At 36.5% G+C, this 27,905-nt stretch overlaps 1 protein-coding gene across 3 annotated transcripts; it reads right to left on the reverse strand.

Annotated features, from left to right (window-relative positions):
* Positions 1-361: 361 nt before the first annotated feature.
* On the reverse strand, positions 362-27,872 carry GOLPH3L (golgi phosphoprotein 3 like). 3 transcript variants are annotated; one of them, XM_019740064.3, is made up of 5 exons: positions 27,677-27,872; positions 25,703-25,900; positions 10,971-11,102; positions 9,694-9,808; positions 362-2,535 (listed from the first exon to the last, which is right to left on the reverse strand). In XM_019740064.3, exons 2-5 carry the CDS (start codon positions 25,886-25,888, stop codon positions 2,108-2,110), a joined length of 861 nt encoding a protein of 286 aa, XP_019595623.2. In that variant the 5' UTR covers positions 25,889-25,900; positions 27,677-27,872; the 3' UTR covers positions 362-2,107. The 3 variants fall into 3 exon arrangements, with proteins under 3 accessions (XP_019595623.2, XP_088655719.1, XP_019595624.2); XM_088799593.1 differs by lacking the exon at positions 27,677-27,872 and adding an exon at positions 27,110-27,236; XM_019740065.3 differs by lacking the exon at positions 10,971-11,102.
* Positions 27,873-27,905: the final 33 nt, after the last annotated feature.

The raw sequence follows: 27,905 nt of genomic DNA on the forward strand, positions 1-27,905 counted from the left end.
GAACTGAAAACTTTTAGCTCTTAGATAAGTTCCGGGTGCAACTTGCAAGTAGGTGTTAATAGGACAGAATGTACACTCACTCTCTTCATGGTAATAATGGTATACTTGGGTAACTTATTTTGATTCAGATGGAGACGTTATTTGGACCTTACAACATTAGCTGGTGTCCACGTCGATGTGCCCTGCCCCACCCTCAGTCTATGTCTGTGATAATTATAATATTTGTATATTCTAATTTTCTTACACAGTATGAAACAGAGGCTGGTATCCTAGTGTAATGAGGGAGCCTTACTGGCCTTTTGTGGAAAGTTCTTGTTTTCCGTTAAAATAACTGATATTGTAAAACTGCACAGAGACCAGAGAGCCAATAATTATCTTTATTATACAGAAACGTGAAGGTCATATGCGTTAAACGAGAAGGTGTTTTGAAATGAACATTATGCAGATTCAAACTGAAGACATCCTCATCTTAACAATATAAACATGATCCAAAGTTGCAAGAAAGAACTCAACTTTCACACCCTCAATCAAGCTAAAACTTTCCACAGGAAATCCTGGTTTCAATTCCTGCCAAATTGTTCAAATGGAAAGAAAAACTAAATCAGGCAGAGATGACACATGGACTGGTTTTTGTATTTTCAGAGCCTGACTAAAGCTCTACTCAACCTCACATTGAGAATTTGTTTCATGTTAAAATTTGTATCTCTAGCTACCTAAGTGGTACCTGAAGTGAAAAATAAAAACAACAAAAAGTTAATTGAGGAATTTTGTGGCCCTAGACAGGTTTGGGAAGGAGATGAAAGTTATAATCATTCAATTATCTCTGATCAGGAAGATTTAATTTCAGGGCCAGTCACTTGCATTAACTCTTTGACAACCGATTTCTCTCTAATGGTCGAGAGGCAGGATGCATTTCTAGTATCGGTATCATAAACGCTTGACGTTAGCTCAACTTGGTGCCTTTCCTCTAGTCCAAACACTAACCTTCGTATCAGCATGCTTTAGATACCAAACTGACGTTCCAACTAGGGTTTTTCTTAATAAGCTTCTCTTTGCATGACCTCAACTGAAAAACATTTTAGAGATTTGGCTAGAAGGATGGTTGTGTTGACACAAGACGAAGGACTAGGAGGGTATGTGTGAATTAAATATAGACAAAACTACTTCCAGAACGCTTACAGGTAGACAACATCTATCAATTTATGTAGGAAGCCAAAAACAGGGAACAAGAAGGTCTGGAGTATAGAGATACTATCTAGACTCAGGACGCTGCTATTCAGCAATTGAAATTTATAACTCTCTTGATTCGGTCAGAGTAGAGAGATTAAAGTAGTCTGGAGGAATCAGGATAGTCATGTGCAAGTTCTGATGCCACTTCCTGCATGAAGGAGGTGGCTGAGAGATATATTTTTTTCATTTCGACTTCTGTCCTAATGAATAATGGAGTAGGATAATACTAAGAAAGAGTAGAGAATATACTTCTGCTTCTACGGCTGTGAGAACCAGATACTCAAGTTTGGAATATTCTCATTAGGCTAGGATAGGAACGTGAGAAAAATCACTAGTGGGATATACAATCCCAGAGACCACCTGCTCCAAAAACTAGTTTTGTTTCCATTGACCTTTATTCGAAGAGACAGTTATTTCCGTAAGCTACATGAGTCTATAGCAGAGTCTGAGAGACAAAGACTGAAAACATGTATTTAAGATAGAAGGCAAGACTTTAAACAATGCAATCAATGGTTTGTTTTACGTCTCATTCACCTTCTGTGGCCAGAGAACACCACATCCCACTTAGAGAATCTTGCTTATCCAAAAGCACACTGGATGGGAAGTAAATCAGGAAATGAGAGAAAATGTTTATTGGGTGTGTGTGGGCTCACCTAGTTTATTCACCCCTGGAGTGGAAGTCTAGGGAGAAATACAGTCTGCTTGTAACAGGCAAGGTCTATGGAGAAGCCCTCAAGTCGCTCTCCCCAAATTACAAGTCTGATTCAAGAGAAGGAAAGAAAGATGATGAACATCTCATCGCACAAAACTCAGTGACGGTGTCTCTTGACAGTCACCAAGCCAGCAGGGGAAGAAGGAAAAAACCCACCTGCTGGCCTTAGGATTTATTGAAAGCTGCCAGCACCGCCCAGATCATCTCTGTGGCACTGTGCTTTGTCCCCTCCACTTCAGGGTCCAGTTCTACTAGGTCCTTGGCTCGATTCATTGCCACATCATACTTGTCATCTGCCAGAGAGGAGAAGACATTCTCCAGCACGTCGGAGGAGTGGGCTAGCACCAAGAGTGCTAGAGTTCGTCTGTCCATACGCTGAGGGTCATTTACCCACCGCTCTAGGACACTATCTTGAAGTTTTTTCATTAGTCGCTGTTTCTCTGTTGTATTGGTCACTGGATGAGTAGTCATGTCAAATAGGAGGAAATTCTGCTTCTCAGTGGTTAGAATACCCTTCTCTACTAGGTTCTTTGCAATTCGCTCTCTTACATTTCTCAGCTGGTACTGTAATTTGAAGGGGTTCCAGGTCTCGCCTATAGGGAAAAGAAACAGAAAACTTGGAACAGCACTATGAACCAACTAGATCTAATGAGACATCTACAGAACATTCTACCCTATGACAGCAGAATGTACATTCTTCTCAAGTGTACATGGAACATTCTCCAGGACAGACCATATGCTAGGCCACAAAACAAGCCTTAATAAATTTAAAAGGACTGAAAACATACAAAGTACGAGGTGTGATCAAGAAATATGGTGAATGCTGCTACCAAGTGCCATCCAACGGAAAGGCAGGGATCTTCAGTACTAGAAGTGGTGCGTCAAACCTTAGTAACAGTGTGTGACAAGTTTCAACTTGTTCAGTGCAGTCGGGTGTGAGCTACGGTTGAGAGAAGGTGTGTTTTAAAGTGTGCCATAAATCATGGATCACGAACAATGCACTAACATGAAATGGGCAAATGGTTTCATCCTCCATCATGACAATGCTCCGTGTCACACACTGCTTCTGATATATGGCAATTTCTGTCAAATAAAAACATTACGGTGTGTCCTCATCCACCTCATTCACTGGATCTGGCACTGTGTGACTTCTGGCTCTTCCCCAAAGTCAGAATGATTCAGGACATTGAGGCAGCCAGTTTTATGAGCAACTAAAGGCACTCACAAAAGAGTACTTGTGCTTCAGAAAGTGGCAAGAATGATGGGATAAGTGTGTTCGAAGCGAGGGGGAATATTTTGAAGGGAATTAATGGCAATGTGTCTTCTACTGTAATAATTAAAAAAAAAAAAACTTAAACATTCACCATATTTTTTATCACACCTATGTTATATCCAAGCACAATGGAATTAAATTAGAAATTAGTAACAGAAGGAAATTAAGAAAATTTTAAAAATGTGGAAATAAAACAATACATTCCTAAATAGCTAGTAGGTCAAAGAAATCACAAGGGAAATTTAAAAACTACTTTGAGTTTAATAAAAATGAAAACAACATACCAAAACCTATGGTTGCAGCTTAAAGCAGTGCCAAGAGGGAAATTTGTGACTCCAACTGCTATGTAGAAAAGGGCATGTCAAATCAATAACCTAACCTAACCTACCTTAAAAAACTAGGGGGTAAAAAAAAAGGGCATGCTAAACCCAAAGCAAGCAGAAGAAATAATAAAAATTAGAGTGGAAATCAAGAAAATAAAAAAAATAGAGAAAATCAGTAAAAGTTGGCTCATTGAAAAGATCAATAAAATTGATAAGCCTAGACCAAGAGAAAAAGAGAAGACTCAAATTACTAAAATTATGACCTTGAAGAAATAAGAAGGGTAATAAGGGCATGATACGATAAATAACACTATGCCAACAAATTAGGTAACCTAGAAGAAACAGATAAATTCCTTGAAACACAAAAATTATCTAAATTGACTCAAGAAGAAAGAGAAAATTTGAATAGATCTACAACAAGTAAACAGATTGAATAAATAATTTTAAAACTCCCCACAATGAAAAGTGTGGCCAACATGACTTTACTGGTAACTCTACCAAACATTTAAAGAGGAATTAATACCAATCCTTCACAAACTCTTTCAAATCAAATCAAACAAAACCACAGAAAAACAAAAACAAACAAATAAAAACAGAGGAATACTTCCATAATCCATACAGTAAATATTACTCTGATGCCAAAACCAGACAGACATCCCAAGAAAACTACAGACCAATATTCCTTATGAATATAGGTACAAAAATATTCAACAAAATACTAGCAAAACAAATATAATGAAGACTATATAACATGATCAGGTGGCTTATACCAGAAATGCTAGTTTGTTTTAACATCCAAAAATTCAATTCTGTAATACAAAAGCAAAACCAAATGATCAATTCAATATACACAGAAAAAGTATTTGACAAAATCCAACATCCTTATATGATAATAACACTCAACACACTACAAATAGGTGGAACTTCCTCAACTTGAAGAGGGCATTTACGAAAAACCCACAGCTAGCATCATACTTAATGGTGAAAGACTGAAGACTGAACTGCTAAGATCAGGAACAGGACAGGATGTCCATGTTCATCACTTCTATTTAGAAATGTCCTGGAGGTACTAGCCAGGGCAATTAGGCAAGAATAAGAAATAAAGGTACCCAGATTAGACAGAAAGAAGTTAAACTATTTTTATTTTCAGGTGACATGATCTTGCAGATAGAAAAATCTAAGGAATACACTTAAAAACTATTACAGCTAATAATCAAGTTCAGCAAGGTTGCAGGACACACAATTAACATATTAAGTCAACCAAGACCTGGAAACAACCGAAATGCCCATCAGTAGATGACTGGATTAAGAAACTGTGGTACATTTATACAATGGAGTATTACGCAGCCATAAAGAAGAAAGAAATCTTACCATTTGCAACAACATGGATGGACCTAGAGAACATTATGTTAAGTGAAATAAGTCAGAAAGAGAAAGACAAATACCATATGATCTCACTTATATGCGGAATCTAAAGAAAAGAATAAGTGAATGAACTAATCAGAGACAGTTTTGGAAACATGGAGGAAAAACAGAGGGTTGCTAGAGGGGCGGGGGGGTGGGGATAAGGGGAAGGTGAGAGGTTTTGAAAAATAGTCAGTAACCACAAGATGGTCATGGGGGTTTGAAAATTAATTTGGGGAACGTACAGAGGGATAGTGGATGGGGGGAGGGGGGTTCACACAGTGTGAGGGATATAAATGATAAACGTCTAAGTTTTGCTTTGTCTTGTGCACCTGAAACTAATTAAAATAAATAAATAAATTAAAAAAAAAAAAGTCAACTGAATTTCTGTACATTCGTAATGAACCTGAAAACAAAATTAAGAAAACAATTACATTTACAACAGCATCAAAAAGAGCAAAATACTTAGGAATAAATTTGACAAAAGAAGTTCAAGACTTATGCACTGAAAATTACAAAATATTGGTGAAAATTTAAAAAGATCTAAATAAATGGGGAGACATCCCATGTTCATGGATTGGAAGACGTATTATTATTGAGACAGCAATATTCCCCAAATTCATCTACAGTCAACATAATCCCTATTAAAATCCTAAGTTGCTCTGTTGCAGAAATTGACAAGCTGATCCCATAATTTATGTGGAAATGCAAAGGACCCAGAATAGCCAAAATAATCGTGAGAAAGAACAAAGTTGGAGGACTCACACTTGCTGATTTCAAAATCACTAAAAAACTGCAATAATCAAGATAGTGTCTATAAGACACTTAGAGTGTCTATAAGAATAGACATATAGATCAATGTAAGAGTCCAGAAATAAACCCATACATTTATGGTCAAATGATTTTTGACAATGGTACCAAGTTAATTCATGGAAGAAAGAACAGTCTTTTCAACAAATAGTGCTAGGACAACTAGGTCACAGTATGTATAGCCTCATGTGAAAGAATGAAGTTGGAGCCCTACCTCACACCATATATAACAAGAGCTAAAGTTATAAAACTCTTAGAAGAAAACACAGAAAAAATCTTCATGCTGTTGCGTCAGTAATGGTTTCTTAGATATTACATCAAAAGCACAAGCAATGAAAGAAAAAAAAATGGAAATGTACCCAAATTGAAGACTTTTGTGCTTCAAAGAATATCATCAAGGAAATAAAAAGACAACTCACAGAATGGAAGAAAAATTTTGCAATTCATGTATCAGATAGAGATCTATATCCAGAATATATATAAAGTACAACTCAATAGCAAAAGATAAAATCAATTTAAAAAATGGGTAAAGAATTTGAGTAGACAATTCTCCAAAGAAGATATACAAATGGCCAATAAGCATATGCACAGAAGTTCAACATCATTAGTCATTAGAGAAATGCAAATAAAAATCACAGTAAAATACTACCACATACTAGGATGGCAAAAAAAAAAAAAAAGAGAAAATAGTAAGTGTTGATGAGGACGTGGAGGAACTAAAACTCACACACATTGGTGGTAGAAGTGAGTGCAAAATGGTGCTGCCACTGTGAAAAACTATTCATGTCCCCCAGAAGTTTAAAATCTAGTATGGAATGATAGTGGGGAGACAAAAATAATATCTGAAGTGGATCCTAATGACAAACTGGATATGATTCTTTAAAATGTAAATCATTGAGGTATGACGCCAGGAACGATGGCAGAGTAGGAAGCGCCAGAAATCCATCTCTCCACCTAGACAACAGCTGTACGAGTAGAATCTATTTTTTAAATAATTATTTTGGAACTCTGCAGTCTATTTGAATGTTTGTAGGTTCCAGGGCAAGGTTTGGCTGGCAGATTGTGGTTAACATCGGTCAATTTCAGCCTTTAGCTCCCATCCATGACAGGCAGCTGTGGGGACAGCAATCTGTGGTTTTGGTGCCACTTGCTGGAGGCAGGGTGGGCAATAAAGACCTTGTCTTTGAAGTATCAAGATCTCTGTTCTGATTATGGATTGCAGCTTCTGATGGCCGACATGCAGGTAAAGGTTGGCTGCCATTGTTCCAGTCCCCACCAGCTGAAGCAGCTTCCAGGGAGATTTAGAGAATATGCATTGTTGTTGTTCTTTTATATTAAAAACAACTGGATATACATTGTATATTAGAAAGCCACAGTGCTTGCTCAGGAAAAGAAGAAACCTCAGAAAAGACGTGAGTCTGAAGCTTTCACCTCATCTGATCCATGGCACAGAGACACCATACGACAATAGTAAAAACGAAACAAAACAAACAAAACACCCCAGCAAATCCTGAGGAACAGGGAGAATCTGATTTCCGGGGTTGCCATATTGTAAGATTCAAATGTCCAATTTTCAACAACAACAACAATAACAACAAAAATCACAAGACATACAAAGAAACAGGACAGCATCGCCCACTCATTGGAACAAAAGCTACTGACATAATAAGCACCTGAGAAAGTACAGATGTCAGATTTACTAGACAAAGACTTGAAAACAACTATCTTAAAGTTGCTCAAAGAGCTAAAGGAAGACGTGGACAAAGACAGGAAAACAAAGCATGAACAAAATGAGGATATTAATAAAAAGACAGAAATTCTAAAAAGGAACCAAAATGAAAACCTGGAGCTTAAATACTCATACAATAACTGAAATGAAAAATACACTATACAGCTCAAAAACAGATTTAAAGAGGCAGAAGAATGAATTAGCAAACTTGAAAATAGGACAATCCCAAGAGAAAGACTAGAAGAATGGATTAAAAATATGATCCAATTACATGCTGTCTTATAAGAGACTCTCTTTAGATCAAATTACACACCAAAAACCCTTATGAATATAGATGCAAAAATACTTAATAAAATATTAGCAAATTGAATCTAACAGCATGATCAAGTGAAATTTATCCCAAGAATGTAACATAAGAAAATCAAATGGGGCAAGAACCTGAATAGACATTTTTCCAAAGAAGACATACAGATAGCCCATAGGTACATGCTGTGTATATTTTACCACAACAAAAAGTTTACTAAATACCCAAAAGTAATTAAAACATGTCCACATGAAAACTTGCCCATGAATGTTCATAACAGCAGTCTTTGTAATACCCAAAAAGTGGAAATTACCCAAATGTCCATCAAATGGAGAGTGGATAAACAAATGTGGTACATCCGTACAATGAAATATTATCCAGCAACATAATTTCCATATGATACTATGGTTTTATAAAATGTTACCAGTGGGGGATTCTGGGCAAAGCATAGAAGAGATCTCTCTGTATTATTTCTGACAACCGCATGTGTATCTACAAACATGTCAATAAAAACTTTAATTAAAAAAAAAAAAAAAGGTCCCAGCAGGTGACAGTAGCTATGACCTCAGAGTGTCCTGTGGAAGATTTTCCTAAAATGTTATGCCATAGATCTTGTGACTCACATTCAAGTTTTTGAACACCTGAAAACATTTATCCATAAAGACACGTGTGCTCCAATGTTCATTGCAGCTTTATTGGTGGCCAAGACAACCAAAATGTCCTTCGATAGATGAATGGATAAAGAAGTTGTGGTATATATACACAATGGAATACCATTCGGTGGTAAGAATAGATGAAATAGGACCATTTGTGACAACATGGATGGATCTTGAGATTATAATGCTAAACGAAATAAGTCAGACAGAAAAAGCAGAGAACCATATGATTTTACTGATATGTGGTATATAAATGAAAAACAACAAAAAAACAAGGCAAACAAATGAGAAACAAAAACTCATAGACACAGACAATAGTTTAGTGGTTACCAGAGGGTAAGGGGGGTGGGGGGTGGTAAATGAGGGTAAAGGGGATCAAATATATGGTGATGGAAGGAGAACTGACTCTGGGTGGTGAACACACAATGCGATTTATATATGATATAATACAGAATTGTATACCTGAAATCTATGTAACTTTACTAACAATCGTCACCCCAATAAACTTTAATAAAAACACACACAAAGGTTTTGAACTTGCTCTTAAAAAAAAAGGGGGGGGGGATGGTGGCCGGTTAGCTCAGTTGGTTAGAGCGTGGCGCTAATAACACACAATAACACAAGGATGCTGGTTTGATCCCCACATGAGCCACTGTGAGCTGCGCCCTTCTTAAAAAAAAAAAAAAGAAAAAAGGAAGTATTGAAACATGGATGAACCTTGAAAACATTATCTTGAGAAACCAGTCACAAAACCCACAAGTTGTATGATTTCATTTATACAAAATATCTGGAATAAGCAAATCTATAGAGACAAAATGTAATTCAGTGGTTGCCTAGAGCTGGGCAGGAGGGTGGGGGGAAATTAGGGAAAATTGCTACTGAGTATGGGGTTTATCTTGGCGGTGACGAAAATGTTCTAAACTGAAGATTGTGACGGATGGTTTCACGATTGTGTGAATATACTAAAATCCATTTAACCGTATGCTTTAAATGGGTCAATGTGTACGTGAATTATATACCAATAAAGATGTCAGAAGTTTTCTTGTGAAGAATACTACTAAAGAACTTACAGGATAGGGTGGCAGAGGCAAGGCGAGGCTTTGGAAAACTTCCGGTCTTGATCAGCCACACCTTCTCTGTCCCTCATTCATACAGTTAAACAGTGAAGAACGGTATGTATGTTACCTGGCACCTTGAATTTCTGTACTTCTTTTCAAGTAAGGGATTTCTGACTCATTTTGAGCCATCTTACCGGTGAGCAGCTCTATCCATGTCTGGACAGTTTCTGTGGGTTCTGTGGCTCTGATGTGTTTGAGAGTTTCATCCAGTAAGACGTCCCCCGTTGGGCTGTCTGACTTCAGCAGTACCTTTTAGGAAAGGAGAAACAGCGGCGCTGGTTTATTCGAATTACAATCTCTCATTATACCATATATACATTATTGGTAAAGGGTTATAGGAAATGCAGGGCAGCATAATACGCTTATCCTTGTTTTCAAGAAGTTTAAACATCTAGGATGGGGTGACAGTGGGGAGACCAAAATAACATGTGAAGTGGGCGTTAGTGACAAACCAGATATATATAATAATAGGGAAAAGGCTCAATAGTAATTCTTTGAGTCTGGAAAACCTGCTTGTAAAACAATTAATAAAGGTAGGGAAGTCAGGGGAAAAAGACAGTTTTGGGGGAGAATGGGCAAGTTTGGTTTTAACTGATATGGGACAGCCAAGTTGAACTGTCTAGCCAACAGTTAAATGTGTTCCTGAGGCAGAAAAAGAAGACAGGCCCAGGATTTGTGAGTTCATATCACGGAGACGAAGCTGTAAAGGTCAATGCTCCCTCCTAAAGGACAGACGTTATGCAAAGGGATACACACTGAGACTTAGATGGTAAGGGATGGAGAAGCAAAAGAAACAGGGTGCAGCCAGAAGAGCAAGAGCATGTAATTGCAACGCGGGCCAAGAACGAAGGAAGTTTCCAGTAGGAGGTCACAAGTGTCAAATGCCACATGTAGGTTAAAAGACAAAACTAAAGACTGAAATGGAGCTGGTGACACCCAAGAATGTAGTTTCAGTAGAGTGCCGAGTCTGGCAGTGAAGGTGTCGGTGGAACCGAGGAGGAGTGAGAACATGGAGGCCGGAGTGTAGCTCCTGTGTTGGAGAGAACAGTAAGTGGGAGGTGAGACATTGCACGGTTATCTGAGGACGACCAGAGTTAAGCAAAGACTGCACAGTGACCCACGTGTTTGCGTCTGCCCATATAATACTCTATCGCAGAATGTTCTAGCTGTAGCGATAGAGGGAGGGCATCCTAACTGGGATTTTTCTGCAAACAGAAGAAAAAAGCCAGAAATTCTTACAACTCGTTAGACTATGGATACTTGGATTTCTCCCTTTGGTGCAGGGTAATTAAACCTGTTAGCCAATGGGACACCTGAGTCAGTCACTACTCGAGCCTTCCTCTTCCTCCACCACGGGCCACTGGACCTGCCCTTTCCTAAGCTAAGAGCATGTTCACAGAAGATGCTGTACCTTTCTGTCTAGGAGTCGCTTCTTACGCATGGTCGGGGGTTCCAGATAGATTCGACCCCGCATGGCCAGCTCTATCAGGATGCCCCCTCGCAGGCCAGATGATATGCAGTCATTCCAGAAAGATGTGTAACCCTAGAAAACGGGAAAAGAGAAAGAACGTTCTGAAAGGGATATGGACTTGCAGCGAGCCCCCTAAGAATGGTTCACTTCGTCATGATTTGTTTCGCATCATATTACATGAACTCAAAGCACAGAGTAAAAGACTCTCTCCTTAATTCCCTTAACCCACCCCTCACCCCATATGATTTTGTCTGACTTAAAGCTCTTTGTGTATGACTATGGTTCGGCTGTTGGTTAGTAATTGGAAGGTCAAATTTTAATTTTTGAGAAGAATTTGGGCTTCTCTGTAATCTGTTTCCATGACACACTAAATTTCAGAGTGGGACACAAATAAGTAGAAAAACGTATAAACCTCTTGAACCTTTTACACCTCCAAGATATGGACTATTTGCAGGCTATTTTGATGGGTGGTGTAGGAGAAACCCAGCTCCGCCACTGACTACTTAAGAGCCTCAAGTGCAATGTCCTCATCTGTAAAATGGGGACACAGATATCTAGCTTTCCTTTTGCTGTGAGGAACAAATGAGATGTTATACAGAAGAAAGCATTTATCACAGTGCCTGGCATACAGCAGGCAGTTAAATATTAGTTTCCCTTCTCTAGGTGCTACAGAGGATACAAAGACATGTAAGAAAATAGCCACTGTCTTCAAGAGCTGAACATCTGGCTGGATAGACCATGAAAATTTGAGGAAAGTTCGGTGATAATACAACATTTAAATAAAAGCTCAATTGAAAAAGCAGTAGAAGAGACAGGGATAAATAACTGCTGGAAGTTTGGTTTAGATGATAGTTTTTCAAACTATAAATCACTTTTGCTCTAGAGTAGACAGGCACTCTTTGGGGACCTGAGCTGGTTTTTGAAGAGTAGTTTGAATCAGCAGAGAGGAAGGGTTTTCCAGATGAAGGCAATCACCCAAATTCCACCTATTCTTCAAAATGGCATTTTAAACTAAAGTGTTAAGGAAGGACACCTCAAATATGTTTAGAGATCTAACTCAAGGATTTAAAGAGAAACCATGAGATCAAGTTGATTGGAGCCAGCCCTAAGGTTTGAACTTTTTACTGAAAGGCAATGTTGAATCCTGAAGGTTCTGAGCAAGGAGTTAGGACCTTATCAGCACCGTTCAACACTCCCCAGCTATCTTTGGGTGTAGAATCCCCTCTCGCTGGAGAGAAGCTGGGTGAAATATTGGCAGGGAGGATCTACCATGGCTTTAAAGCATTATCACAAATAGATCACCGATAAGAGCAGTGATGTCTAATATTTACTGAACACCTACTATGTATAGAGTTGGGCTAAGCTTTTCGCACATTATTATCTGATTACATCTTCACAACAACCCTGTAAGGGAGGATCCACATTTTAAAGATGAAAATCTAAGGTTTATGGAGGCTATGTAACATGACAGAAGTCACAAAGCTAAATAGAGGCAAGTCATTTTTTATTAAACATTTTTTAAAATTGTATTTTTTTTTTCCTCTGTTGCTTTGGAAATTATACACTCCCTTTTTTTTAGGAAAGTTACCTTTGACATTTTAACATGCATGACAATTAACTTAAAATTAATAAAAGATCTATTTTTAAAATGAATCAATATATTAACCACTCTCCTAGTTGACCGATATTTTGTTTTTCTAACCTCACAAGTTAGACAGTATTATTAGCATCATCATTATTTCACACCGGTAGCACTTGTTTAGATTTACTCAGATGCTTACCAAGTTCCTTGCTCACCATTCCTTCTTGCATCTCAGACCTCCTTTCTGGGACCATTTTCCTTCTTCCTAAAGCAGAATTTCCTTAAGTAAAAGTCTGTTGGAGGCAAACTCTATTTTGCTTATCTGAAATGGCTTTATTTTACCATCATTCTTGAAAGAGAGTTTCTCGGGACATAAAATTCTAGGTTGATAGTTTTCTCTTATCACACTGAAGATATTATGCCCTCCTCTTCTAGCTTCCACTGTTGCAAGTGAGAAATTATCATTCTTATTGATTGTGGTTTCTTTGTAGGTGATTTGCCTTTTTTCTTTGGTCCTTTAACATCTTCTCTTGGTGTTTTGCAGTTTGCCTACAACATGATTGTGAATTTACTTATCCTGTTTGGTACAAGTTTCCTGTTTCTGTAGGTGCATTTCTTAGTTCTTAAAAATTCTGTTCTTATCTCGAAAAATTTTGGCTTTCCTTTATGTTCTTTTTTCTTTCCTTCTGGGACTCCAATCTTTCTTATTCTAACCTCATGTCTTTTAACCTCTTTTATATTTTCTATTTCCTTTGTCTCTATATTGCTTTCTCAAGTTATTTCATAACTGGCTTCCAAGTTACTCTCTCCATCTACATCTGTTAAACTGACCCTGAGATTTAGATTTCAACTATTTTTTCATTTCTAAAAGTTCTATGTAGTTATTTTTCACATTTGCCTGGTCATTTGTGATCATTTCTTTTTGTTCATTCTGTGATTCTTTTTATTTCTTAAAATGTCATAGATATTTTATATTGCCTGATCTGAGGTCCTTGAAAGACCTATTATTTGTTATTCCTGATGATTCTTTCTCATGGATGTTTGTTTCTTTGTATGTTTGGTGTTTGATTAAGAGGTCCATATTTTGTGCATATGTGTGATTCTGGAGGCCTAAACTGAGGATGTTTTTCTCCAGAGAGGAAGATCTGTATTTGTTTCTCTTGAAAGGTAGCCATGGAGAAATGCCACACAACTGGGACCACATTTAATAGCTTCCCCATTTTATCTCAATCCTAAAGTTTATTCTTGACCACCCAATTCCTGAATCTCTGGACTGATTTGGCAGTTTGCTCCAGAGCAATCTGGGTTTCATGTCTGTTTATTGCTCACCTTCAGGATTTTGATTTTGGTGCTTGTTTGGGGGGGCGGGGGGGGGGCTGAAGATTTCCTTTACTTTCCAAAGGCCCAACGATACGTTAAAAATAAGTTTACTCATGACTTAATATCTGACCACTATACTGCCAGAGGTAGAGGTCTTCCAATCCATTTTTCCCATAGCCAGGATGATCTTTTAAGCTCCAATCTAATTATGTAACCCTCTTCCCCTCTGCTTAAAAATCTTCAAATGCTCCTTTCAGTCAAGTCCAAATTCCTCAGTGTAGGACTCACACCAGGACGCTGCTTGCTAGTCTCTCTGTGGCCTCTTTCCCCTAGAACACTGTGCTTTACCTGTCCGGAACTATTTTAAGTACTCTTAATGCATCCTTTTTGCCTACTGGCCTTTGCACACAGTTCTGTCTAAAAGAACCAGTACTCTTTCTCCTCCCAAACCCTTCTTGTTCTTGAGGATTAAGTACAGGGCTCACATCTTCCGTGTCACCTTCTCTAACTTGTCATTCTCTCCACTCCACCCACTGGGTTAGGCTCCTCACCTGGGTGTGCCTGTGTATATATACGTTTCCCGTCATTTTTCACATCCCATTGCAATAAACTGTTTACCATCAGTAGACTATAAATTCCTTAAGAAGAGAGTATCTGACTGATACATAGTGTTTCTCATTAAATGTTTCTTGAAAGCATAAATTTATTATGAAATATGATAACCTGGCAAAAGCTCAGCTCGAACCATAAATATACACAGACATAGCCAAATTTCGTGAGGGCCTGATCTTAGACTCAAAACTGGGATTAGTTCCCTTCACTGCCCGCCTCATGGTTACTTCGAGTCATATTTGTAACTTTAAGGAGGGAGTAAGCTTTTTTTTTTTTTTGATTAATACTTAGTTTTATACAACTTAACTGCCTAATTAAGATTAAACTATAACTTACTTCAGAATACATAATTTACTTAGGCATAACTACTTTTATATAATCTTGGTGACTTTATGAATCTCAACAGGTGTGCAAACATTTCAGCTAGTATTAAAGCAATTACAGGAAAGTTTTCTTTGTTTTCTCATCTCTTCCTGATCATATAGTTTCTGTTTCAGTGATAGAGATGTCAGATTGTCAAAGGAAAAACTAAACCAACAGAAACTGTCTCGGAGAAAGACCAGATGGTATACCTAGCAAACAAAGACTTTAAAACTATCTTCAAGATTCTCAAAGAACTAAGAAAAGGTGTGGGGAGAAAAATCAAGAAAGTGATGTCTGAACAAAATGGGAATATCAATAAAGACACAGAAAACTTAAATTCTAGAACTAAAGGTATAACTGAAATACAAAATTCATTGGAGGGATTCAAAGGCAGAGTTGAGAAAAAAGAATGAACAGACTTGAAGATAGTACAATGGAAATTATTGAGATTGAGGAACAGAAAGAAAAAAGATTAAAGAATGAAGAGAGCCCAGGGACCTGTGGGACATCAATAACAGTGAACCAACACACACACTGTGGGACTCCCAGAAGGAGAAGAGAGCGTAAAAGGGGCAGAGAGATTATGTGAAGAAACAATGGTTAAAACCTTCCCATTTGATGAAAGACATGAATATAAACATCCAAAAGTTCAATGAACTCAAAGAGGTGCCCACTGAATCCATTAAAATCAAACTGCTGAAAGACAAAGACAAAGAGAATCTTGAAAACCAGCAAGAGAGAAGCCACTCGTCACATACAAGAGCTCCTCAGTAAGATTATCCACAGTTTTCTCACCAGAAACTTTGGAGACTACAGGGCAGTAGGCTGATATAGTCAAAGTGCTAAAAGAAAAATAAACCTGTCAACCAAGAATCCTATATTCAGCAAAACTGTCTTTCAAAAGTGAAAAAAATTAAGACATTCCTAGAGAAACAAAAGCTGAGGGAGTTCCTTACGACTAGACTTGCCCTGTACAAAAGAAATGCTAAAGGGAGTCCTACAGGTTGAAATGAAAGGACAGTAGACAGTAACCCAAAGCAGTATGAAAAAATAAAGATGTCAGTAAAAATAAATACATGGGCAATTATAAAAGCTACTATCATAGTATAAATGGTTTGTACCTCTTTTTGTTTTCTACATGACTAAGACATTAAAAAATTATTAGTCTAAAAGCTAGTATTTGTGTGACTTTGGTTTGTTACTCTATATTCTGTTTTGTACATAATTTAAGAGATTAATGCATTATAAAAACAATTATTTATGTTTTTGGACACACATTATATAAAGACATGTTTGAAACATCAAAAACTGAAAGCAGTGGGATGAAGCTGTATAGAAGCCGAGTTTTTGTACATTATTGAGGCTAAATTGGTATAAATTCAAATTAAAGTGTTATAACTTTAGGATGTTAAATGTAATCCTCATGGTGATAACAGAGAAAATATTATAGAACAAACAGAAAAGGAAATGAGAATTAAAATGTTTTACTACAAAAAAATTAGCGAAACACAAAATAAGGGACAGAAAAGCTTTAAGACAATACAGAAAACAAAGAGCAAATGACAGAAGTTCCCCCTTCTGAGTAAATATATTTTAAATGTTAATGGATTAAACTCTCCAATCAAAAGACAGAGATTGGCAAAAAAACGTGTTCAAACTATGTGCTGTTTACAAAAGACTCACTTTAAATCCAAAGATATAGAGAGGTTAAAAGTGCAAGGATGGAAAAAGATATTCCACGCAAATGGTAACCAAAAAAGAGCAGGGGTAGCTATACTAACATCACACAAAATATATTTTAAATCAAATAAGGTTACAAGAGACAAAGAAACGCAATGTATATTAATAACAGTTTCAATACAGCAAGATTATAACAATTCAACCTTAAAAAGGAAGGAAATACTGGGGCGACCAGATGGCTCAGTTGGTTAGAGCACGTGCTCTGAACAACAGGGTTGCTGGTTCAATTCCCACATGGGATGATGGGCTGCACCCCCTGCAACTAAAGATTGAAAACGGCAACTGGACTTGGAGCTGAGCTGCGCCCTCCACAGCTAGATTAAAAAGACAACGACTTGGAGCTGATGGGCCCTGGAGAAACACACTGTTCCCCAATATTCCCCAATAAAATTTACTTAAAAAAATTTTTTTAAAAAAAGGAAATTCTGACATTTGCTATAACATGAGAACATTACGCTTCCTAAATGAAACGTCAATCATAAAAAGACAAATATTGTATGATTCCACTTATATGAGGTACCTTCCTACACTAGTCAAAATTAGACAGAAAGTAGAATGGTGGTCACCAGGAGTTGGAGAGAGTGGGGAATGGGGAATTATTGGATAATGGGTATAAAATTTCAGTTCCACAGAGGAATGGTAGTGATGGTTGCAAAAAAATATGAATGTATGTGAATACCACTGAAATGTACACTTAAAAATGGTTAAAATGGTAACTTTTATAATAAACTTTTTACGTTTATTTATCACAATAAAAAAATTGGAAGAAAAAAGATAAATAGAACTGGAATGGCATGGTGACTGAGCAATGAGAAATAAGGGCAAACAGATAAGGTGGGGCTAGAAAGCCACTTACTTAGGAAAACACTGTCCCACCCTCTGGGAAGTTGCAGACAAGCTTTAAAAGTTAATAATATACATTTAGTCAATGGAATCCTATGAAGCCATTAAAATGATAGGGTATGTTTTTATTTATTTACATGAAAGATGGCCACTTTATATTAAATTAAAAAAAGGCTATAAAATAACTTACCCGATGTGGTCAATTTTTGTTGTAACTATGTATGTGTAGAAATATGCATAGAAAAAAGTCTATAAGAATATATACCAAAATTTTAATAGTAGTTATCGTTCAGTGGTGAGATTAAGAGTGACTTTTTTGTTCTTCTTTAAACCTTTTTTTTTTTTTTTTTTAAACCGGAGATATAATTTATATAGAGTGAAATGAACAAGTGTTAAGTTACTTAGTTTTGACAAATGCATATAAGCATTATCAAGATGCAGAACATGTTTATCATACCAGTAAGATCTCTCATGTAGATCTTTTTCTGAATTTCTTAGTATAAAAACATTTTATTCTAAAAATAATAAAAGGTAATGAAGCTATTTTTATATCTTACACAAAGTAAAAAAAAGATATCAATGATACCCAAAAAGCGTTACCACAATCTACCAAGAAACACATGGAAACCTCAAAAACCTTGATTCAGTATCTTTTTCCATTTGCCATTCCCACCTTAAACCTTCTGGATAACTGAATAGGTGAGGGCCAACAGAGAAAGTCAAGAATAACCTCCAAGGCATTTCTTCCTCTTCCAGGTTCTTCTAGCACTTTCTGTACCTTTCTCATAGCATTTGCATATTGTGTCTAGTAGTATGGTTATTATCTACACATCTTTTCTCCCACCTCAGAGTCATACGCTCCTTGAGGGAAGATAAACACATCTGAAGTTACTTCTGTTTTCCTTATTTTCCTCAGTGCCTTGCATAGAGCAGGTGTTCAATAAATGTTGGCTGATTTGAACTGAAGGAAAAATATCACTACACAATTTTAATGACACTTGCTGAGGTTGAACTGCCCTCCAGGTGGACATAAGTAAATGTTACACGATTATCTCTAAAACCTTTCTAAATCATTGTTATGGGCTAAATTGTGTCCCCCCCCCCCCCTCCAAATTCCTATGTTGAAGCCCTAACCTCAGATTGTGGCTGCATTTGGAGATAGGACCTTCAAAGAGGTAAGTTAAGATGAGGCTAAGGTGGGCCCTATCCCAATTTGATTGGCTGGACACACAGAGACACCAGGGATGGGAACACAGAGGAAAAACCACGTGAGGACAGTGTGAGAAGATGGCCATCTGCAAGCCAGGAGAGCGGCCTCAGGAGAAACCAAATCTTGGACTTCTGGCCTCTGAAATTGTGAGAAAATGAATTTCTGTCGTTTAAGCCACCAGTCTGGGATCTTGTCATGGCAGCTCTAGCAAGCTTAATATAATCATACTCTCACAGAAAAATCTAGGAGACTTGTCTACTTATTTTCTTAAGCTTTAAGATTCAAGAAGAAAGAATACCACCTACTCATATTTATCTCTTTTTAGTATAATAATAGTCTCCTCCTCCTATAAGGAGGATATATGACAGGGGTTCTAATTGATGGCTGCCAGAGTAAACTGAGGAGAAAAATATAATGCCTATTTATTTATACACCAGAATCTAAAGATATGGTTATAATAAATTAAATATTACTTATTGCATCTTTAAATATTTTTCGTTTTGCCAACTGGGTTATTTAAACTTCTTATTTACTTGATGTATTGTTCCTTATGACCAGAATATCATATTTGAGGGAAGAAAGAGAAAAAAAAAGTTAAGAACTTTCATAGTTCTTCATTAAAATCTGAGGTAATGGGATGAAACATACAACTAACAAAATTATATCATTCGGAATTGCTTACAGTGGTACTTTCCCTTATTCTGATATTACTGATGTCAATTTACTAGTTTTTATGGGATCCCAAAATCTTTAGGAGTGAGCTTTGTTAGGGTATTAAACACTAGAATAAGAAAATCATAGATAAGACTTGAAAAAATAACTTGTGTCAAATATTACCACAGAACATAATAATCTTTTATCTTAAAAGGGGGTTTTATGTTAAACTCCACATAAAGCTATCCTAGGAGATGAAATTCTTGGGGTCACACTAAGCAATTAATAATCCTGAAGAATAGTCAGCAAGAAATGAAGAAAAATATGTGATACCCATTTTGTGAGCAGGTCTTTTTCTAACCTCAGAGTCACCTTGAACGTAAATTCTACAACTTATTGGCCATTTAACCATTTAGCTTTGACTCCCATAAAGAGAGGATGATATTTGCTTTGAAGGTCAAGAAGAGAATAGCGCAAAACGTTCTGAAAACTACAAACACAACATATGAAGGAAACAAAAGAGATGAAATGGCTCCCATCAAGTTTATAGCCTCAGTGGTTACAGCCAAAAGTCCAAATTGAAGTGGGTCCTTTTGGACTTAGTATCAATGCCAGATCATTCAGATGAGAACAGTGTGCTACTTTAGGGGGGAAGGAGGGTCCCGGGAAAGGCAGGTTCTCAATGAAGTAGCTTCAACTCTCTTTTCTGACTACTAAAACAGGACTTTGGTCTCTCAGTTTATTTCCTTTTGTACCAATAGTAAATAATTATCTGGGGTTATATGACCAGATATAATAAGAACAAGTTTTGTTTTTTAACAGTCTGTTAATAAAAACCACAAAACCTGACAAACGAGTCCCTCTGATACACTTGCCCTATTCACTTGCCATAACTACTGACAAGTGATTTATTGTTCATTTTGTGCAATCAGGAAACTAAAAGGCCAGGTAGTGACCTAAATTGAACTTTCAGTTTTTTAATTTTAAAATGCTTTAGGACTGAGCAACTTTCAAAGAGGAGCACATTTTCCCTATCTATAGCCATTCACTGACTGACTGGTTCATAAAAATGTATTGATTAGTTCACTGCAATTTTTTCCCCCAGCTTTAAAAAAGCTTGCACTTGCAATCTCCCATTGCTAATAAATTATAAGGAGTGAATTATAACCGATGGAAAATCATTAGCAGCTTGAAAAAGCTTAGCTAATGCTTTCTAATTTAACATATTTTATAATTTAAAATTTTTATCCAGTCTGCTTCATCATTTTTCCTGATGTATGAATAGCGGCATTATTTGAAAGACCATAACTGATAAGTACTAGAATATTCCAGCAGCACTGATCATAATGGACTCCTGAATGTCCATTAGCCAGTCGAATGAATAAATGGTGGTATCTCCAGATAATGAAATACTATATTGCAATGACCTGAATTAAAGTATATGCGACAACATGGGTGAATCTCAAATATCATATCGAACAAAAAAAAAATACATAAAAGTATTAACCTAATTAACATAAAGTTTAAAAACAGGCAAAACTAAAATAGCTTTGTTTAGGGACCCATGTAAAACTACAGGCAGGTAGGGTAGCACGGGGCTGGGGAGGGGACGAGATGACATCTCTAGGATGCTGATAACGCGCTATTGGTGGTGGTTACATGAGCGTTTACTTTAAAATTACTTATTAATTTTGTGTTTTACACACTTTTCTGGATATGCCATATTTCACAATTTTCGAAAAGTTCAACAATAAAACAAATAACTGGATGTCCAGCTCTGTTTCGTATTTACATTTCAAAACACCTGAGTTCATTTAAAGGAGGTAGGATGCTTTCAACTATCTGCGGTTATTCCAGTTGCAAAGCACTGAAATGATCACAAACATCCAGCTGGTGTCTCTTTTCCAAGATGTCTCTCTTCACAGACTAACTCTTGTTCACCTTCAGAATTCAGGTTGAGTTATCATCTCCCCAAAGTCTTTCCCAATATCTCTTGTCCTTCCCTCTTCCACTACCACTTTCCACCACGCATCCGAGTTAGGTCTTTCCTCTTCCTTCCCTCAGAACCCAGACATACATCACACCTTACGGCAATGGTCTGCTGACTCCCCCCGTCCCTACCTTCTCAGCCACTCCCACACCACTAGACTATAGATGACCTCAAAAGCAGGGACTACTGTCTTTGTTCTCTTTTCATATCCAGCACGTGATATATATGAAACATTCAATACATTTTTGATGACCAAACAAATGAATGAAAACATATTTCCATAATTCCAATGAACAATTACTTGTGGAGTCAATTTTTACTCCAGTGGTCACATGAGAAATATGATGAAAGGCTTTTATGTCCCAGTGTGTAGCAGGTACTCTATGAATGGCATTACTAAGAGAAAGCTTTGCAAGGAAGGGAAGAGAGTTAAAAAACACTATCTACAAACTAAAAAGATTATCACCAACTCAAAAGCATTAGTAGGCTTACTCCTCTTACAGATAATTTAATAATAAAGATTCTCCTAAAGGAGAAGTTTTAAATACACTAGCAATTCAATTAAAGCACTAACTGTCCATGAGTCAATAACATCTATAGCAAAATTCTTATCACAGGCAATAATGACAAACAGGATCTTGATTTCAACAGGAAGTAAATCTATTTTATTTGGGTCAGGCTGGTGCTCAAGTTTACTTTTCTCAGTTGAGGTCAGTGTTATTGAACTGAGATAAGATCTAATTTTAAATGTACTTGAAAGGTTAGATTCTTCAACATATATTTAAATTCCTTGACTATTTTCCCAAAACAATGAAGCTCAATATTTTAAACCAGCATGTGGCAACTACCCCTAATCTTAAGAAGGGGATGACAGTAATATTTCACAAGCAATTTTGACTATATGATCGACTGTCATTCCTTTCTAGGCCTACAATTCTTGAAGCATTAACCTCTTTGTATTATCTTCTACTTACATGTTTTTGAAAAAGGTAATTTTTTAAAATTATAGTATTGGGTTCTACACAGAGAATCTTATGGAAACCTTCAGTGAAAGTTGACTTTGGGACACTAAGTTTAACATTCATGGTTTTTTTGAAATGTCATAGACTCAAATGATGCAAAACAAGGAATATATACAAATCAAAACATATGCTCACAAAAAACTGAGCAAAAATATCACCAAGTCCTTAATAGGGACACAAAAACGAAGTGGGTTTTACTGTTTGTATTAGACTGAGCCTCTTTTACTTAAAGGAATGAGTCCAAATGTCTGTGCCTGGCACCAAAATCCTCCATCCTCTGGTCGCATCTAATTTGTCAATTTTGATTCTCACTGTCCCCCAAGAACAGCACCTCCTTCCTTCAGGCATGCGGGTTACTTGGTTATCTCCCAAACTCATGAAGCTCCTGATACGGTTACTTACTCAGGTTCCCTCATCCAGGACATATTCCCTTCTTGGCATTTCTGTTAATCCCACCCATTCTTTTTTTTTTTTTTTAATCCCACCCACTCTTAATGGCCAAGTTTGTTTGACTTTTCTGTTCCCCAGATTATTCCAACCCCACAATGATCTCTCCTCCGTTCAACTCCCTCAGCTCTTATGGTCGTAACATGGAAAAACTCTTTTTTTTATTGTTATTTCTTTAAAAATCTTTTGAATAATGAACTATAATGCACACCCAGAAGAGTGCACAAAAGTGAAAATCTCAATGAATTATTCCTAAGTGAATATTCACAAAACATCTCCCAAGTACAGAAAGAGAAAACTGTTAGTAGTATCCAGAAGGTCCCCTCATTCTCTTTTCTAATCACTAACACCCACCTTCTCCCCGACCCTCCACAAAAAGGTAACCACTATGGTTATCCCTTCCCTGCTTTTCTTTATAGTTTTACCATCTAAATATGCAACCCCAAATACTACAGTGCTTTGAATTTTATATACATAGAACCATACAGTATGTATTCTTTTGTGTCTGGCTTCCTTTACTGAACATATGAGAATTATACGTATTTTGTAAGAATGTTCACTTTCATTTTGAACAGAAAACATATTTATATTCTTTTAAATAAATAGATGATTTTTATCCATCCTGCTGTTGATGGACATTGGGATTTTAAATTTTAAAAAGTATGTATGTCTTGTCTCCCCAGCTAGAATGCAAGTTACTTGAAGGCAGGCACCATATTTACACTACTTGATATTTACTTTAGTATTTACATAATATTACTAAAGCACATAATGGGTGTCCCTAATCACACTACATATTGATTAAATAAATCTACAAGTAGTTTGGGAGATGAGAATAAGCAGAGCTGGAAATCACTGTCATACTTTCAGAGACAGTTAAGAGGCATTTGGGAAAAACTACTACTACTACTTTAATATATCAGAAGGTCTGACCTCTCCTGTGTATTTAAGAATTTATAATTTCTTAGTCTTCCTGAGCCAACTCAAAGCTAAAAACTTAATGTATCAACTATCTTGAAAAATAAAATTAAAGCAATTAAAATGATGCCCTCTGCGTCCAGTATCTCACCAATACGCCGAGTACCCACTATGATTACAGCTCTAGGAGGAGGATCCTTTAATGTTCTATTCTATTTCCTTAAATTCATATTAACCATTATAAATTTGGAAACACACAAAGACAAGTCCAAAGGCAGTTTCCCTACAGAACAGAAGCAAAAATTCTAGTATCTAGGATCAGCAGGAAATTAATCATTTCTGTTCAAAACTAAAACAAACAAAATGGCTTTTTAGTTCTAACATGTTCTTCTGCTACAGTCAGTGATATTTCCTGGGCACTGTGTAAACATCTCAAAACAGTATTGCATGCCACCTCATCTTCCGACCTACTCTGACCTTCTCTTAGAGAGGCAGTGTTGCTTTCTCATTTATTTGACTTTTACAAAACTAGAACCTCATTAACTTCCTTAGCAAACAGGAAAATTTACTTCCAGGCAAGATTTCTGATATGTCTACCATGTTTCCCCGAATATAAGACCTGGCCGGACCATCGCTCTAATGTGTCTTTTGGAGCAAAAATTAATATAAGACCTGGTCTCATATTATGTTAGTCCTGGTATTATATTATATTATATTACATTATAGCCGGTCTTATATTAAAATAAGACTGGGTCTTATATTAATTTTTACTGTAAAAGACGAATTAGAGCTGATGGTCTGCCTAGGCCTTATTTTCGGGGAAACGCAGTATTTCTTGACCAAGTATATATGGGCATGTCTCTAACACCAGTTTTAATAAAATACAGGCTATAACAAGCCTTGTAAGTTTTGTTCAAGTTGGTAATTTGAAATGACAAAAAATAAAAAAGGGAAACGTGGTAAAAAATAAAAGCAAAGTTTAAGAAACAAGGGTATTCTTAAGTTGAGGAATCAATGTAGAAAAGATGTTACTAGATATATGTAGCCAATTCATTTCTACCTAAATACAATTATCAAAGCCAAACTGAGTATTTTTAAAATATAAAGTAACATTTCAATTTGATAAGTTTTTAAAACTGAGACCAATAATAAATATGCCTTTTATTTATTTGTTTAATTATTTACTTACTAAAGACTTTCTTGGAAAGGAAGTAGACTGTTTAAAATACTGCATTTATATAACTTCATAACCTCTTCATGAGGGAAGAAAGTGATAGGAAAACATCACAAAAAGTTAAATTCCAAATGAAGGACAATGTATACTACTAATTAGAAAAGCTAAGAAAATATTGGATTATATCACAAGACTTGTTATCTCAAGCCTAATTCTATTATAAAATAAATGTTCTATTAATAAGGGAAAACTTAGCAAGAGTTGAAATTAATAAAACATTTTCTAAAATTAAAATAATTCTCATCAACTGTTGATACTTCACTTCTAAAGAGTCACAGAATAGAGTTAAAGAGCTATTTCTTTACATATAAGAAACCTACCTACCGTTTAGTTTTGTAAGACAGCTAATCAGACCTGTTTCCTTATCTTATCATTTAAAAGACTTTTTCCCCCAAAGCTCAAGAAGACTTCAGTGTGTGGGCCCTCTTTATTTCGGCATCAATCTCACTTGGAAAACTGTTAAGTACAAAAATTTTACACTGTGTTATATCCTCTCTTGGATCCTCTAAAATTTTGGAGTACTTTTGTAATGAAGTTACACTTTAAGTAATTATACTGCTGATTTTACCCTCCAAGTATCAGCCACCCTCCTAAATTCCCCATCCAGCCCCCAGATGGCTATGGCATAATTCTAAGGCCAATTTAACATTAATCAAAATATTCTATCGTATTACGTCCTAAAAACATTCCACTATGTAAGAGTCTTTGAGACGGCCTGGCGGACCTAACTACATTACCTCTTTATCTTTTAGTCCCAGGAGCAGAACTTCTTCCATAAGGGTGAGGCGGATATCCTTGGAGTCTCCAGAATCTTCACTGTCTGGACTCCTCTCTTGATTAGTAATGTCTTCTTCACTTTCTACCTTCTTTTCGGAGTTCTTGCCTATTTTAGTGCGATGGGCCCGGTGAGTTAAAGTGGTCATTCTGAACTGTTTCTGGAGGGATGACAAAAAAAAAAAAATCTATATGTGTGCTTATGGAAAGAAACACACACAGATATTCACACATGCATACTAAAAATGTAAACAAATAAATATTCATAAACTGAAATAAAGGAAGGAGTAATGATCACAAATTAGGTTGGTAATGCATTACCTTTCCAAATTACAATAGATAAAATCCACAGAAGGCATTGACAAGAAATCAAATCAGTAATTTTAAAGACCAGTAGAAATGGTCATCTTTTAAACCTGTTGATTTCTTGGGCACCATCTATAACCGAGGCGTGACTGTCAATCATTGTGACTCATTTCATGAAATGGATCCTCCCCAAGTTAAATACTATGGGACAGCAAAAAGCTGTGAGCATCCAGTCCCAAAATACACACAATAATTTATATATAACTTCTATAAACACTCGATGGTATGTTATAAAACATACACAAATATTATAAAGTAAAATGCTTTAACAATCTAAATAGAAATACAGGTTCTAATATTTCTTCCCCAAGCCCTAATGACTCACGTCATGCACTCATTGAGATCACTAGTCCAGAGAATAATGTTCAGAAGTTCATGTAGTAATTCCAGATAGCCAGAACACTTTCATTTCAGTCCCTAGCTAGCCATCCTGTAAATACACTAAGAGCTTCCAATACAAAATACTGGCAAGAGAATGATAAAAGATTAGCAAATTCTTTCTCAACTACAAAAAATAAATAAATAAAAATCAAAAAATCAAAGCACATGCCCTTTTACTCCATGCACTAGTTTTAAAAATCGACAGTCAAGAGAAATTGCACTAAATCATCTATGATAAACATTAAAGTTGCATACTTCATTTTAGATAAAAATAAATGCCAGCTTTTAAGATCATAGACAATGCATATTTTTAATCAGCAATTATTTAAAAGAATATCTTTTTCAATATCAAAAGAACGCATTCAAGAGTCTCTGTGACTGGATCCCGTTCTACCTTCTGGCAATTATTTTCCATTACGTCCACTTATGTACTGGGAACAAACCATTTCCTTTGTACATGCAGTTCTCCCTTTCCCTTACTCTTTAAATTCTACCCATCCTTCGAAGACCTCCTGAGGTCTTTGCAAAGGTTTAAATGAATCTCCTTCTCCACTACCCATGTCCCATGGCCAGAACTGATCTCTCTCTCAGCTGTACTTTCACAGAACTTTATTTATACTTACTTCCTTTACAATATAATTATAGTCTTTCTTTTGATATGGCTGTCAACTGTAAACTTCTTGAGGGCAGGGATATTATCTTCTTGGGTTTTTTAATTCTCCATAGCAACTAGCACAATGTCTTTAACGTGGTAACTGCTCGATAAATATACACTGATTAAAATGAATACTCAGAAATGCATGTGAACATTTAAAATAGAAATACAAATGAAGTGACTTAACAAAAGACTCTTTGTACGGGCACTATATTTCAAATGCAATTCTTGGTGGGAGGTGGGAAGAAGAGTGGAGGAAGAGAACCATGAAATGCTTCAAGGAACTAACCCTACCTGGCACTGTGAAGAAGGCTTATGTCCTAACCTAATCCAAGAAACTTCAAATCTTCGGGGGAAAAAAATAAAGGGTGTTTTCTTTAAGAAATGAATCCCCCTGTACATGTACGAGTTAAAAATCCTATTTGGAAAAAAAAATGGCCAAAAAATTAAATAAATAAAAACCTCCCTCTCCCCATAAAATAAAAAATTGGGAGTTTTTTTCGGACGTTAGTAAATGTATTTCCCCGTTGCTTACCTGGCGTTACTCCTGGGTTCCGGCCAGACGCAGGCAGCAGCTTGCGCTCTATTTCAGGAGGAAACCCGTCCCCCCACCCCCCACCCCGTTCTAGTAGGTAAAAAACTTCTCAGCCACGCAGAGAGCACCAACTTCCTGATCCTTCGATGCAGAGAAGGAATAACACATCAGCTTCCTTAGGATCACTAGGCAACCTACCTTGGTGTTTTTTCATTGGACCAATCAGAAA

This window comes from Rhinolophus sinicus, chromosome 7 (genome assembly GCF_057876585.1).
Source record: "Rhinolophus sinicus isolate RSI-liver-muscle chromosome 7, RSI-T2T, whole genome shotgun sequence".
In the NCBI taxonomy this organism is placed as follows: domain Eukaryota; kingdom Metazoa; phylum Chordata; class Mammalia; order Chiroptera; family Rhinolophidae; genus Rhinolophus; species Rhinolophus sinicus.

Bases quoted from the DNA above. Each gene is read 5' to 3' on its own strand.
- GOLPH3L (XM_019740064.3), bottom strand. From the start codon at position 25,888: ATGACCACTTTAACTCACCGGGCCCATCGCACTAAAATAGGCAAGAAC. The intron at 9,809-10,970 runs GTACAGCATCTT...CTTTCCTAAAAG, and splicing joins AGCGACTCCTAGACAGAAAG to GTACTGCTGAAGTCAGACAG. The intron at 2,536-9,693 runs GTAAGATGGCTC...TTTTCCCTATAG, and splicing joins ATGGATAGAGCTGCTCACCG to GCGAGACCTGGAACCCCTTC.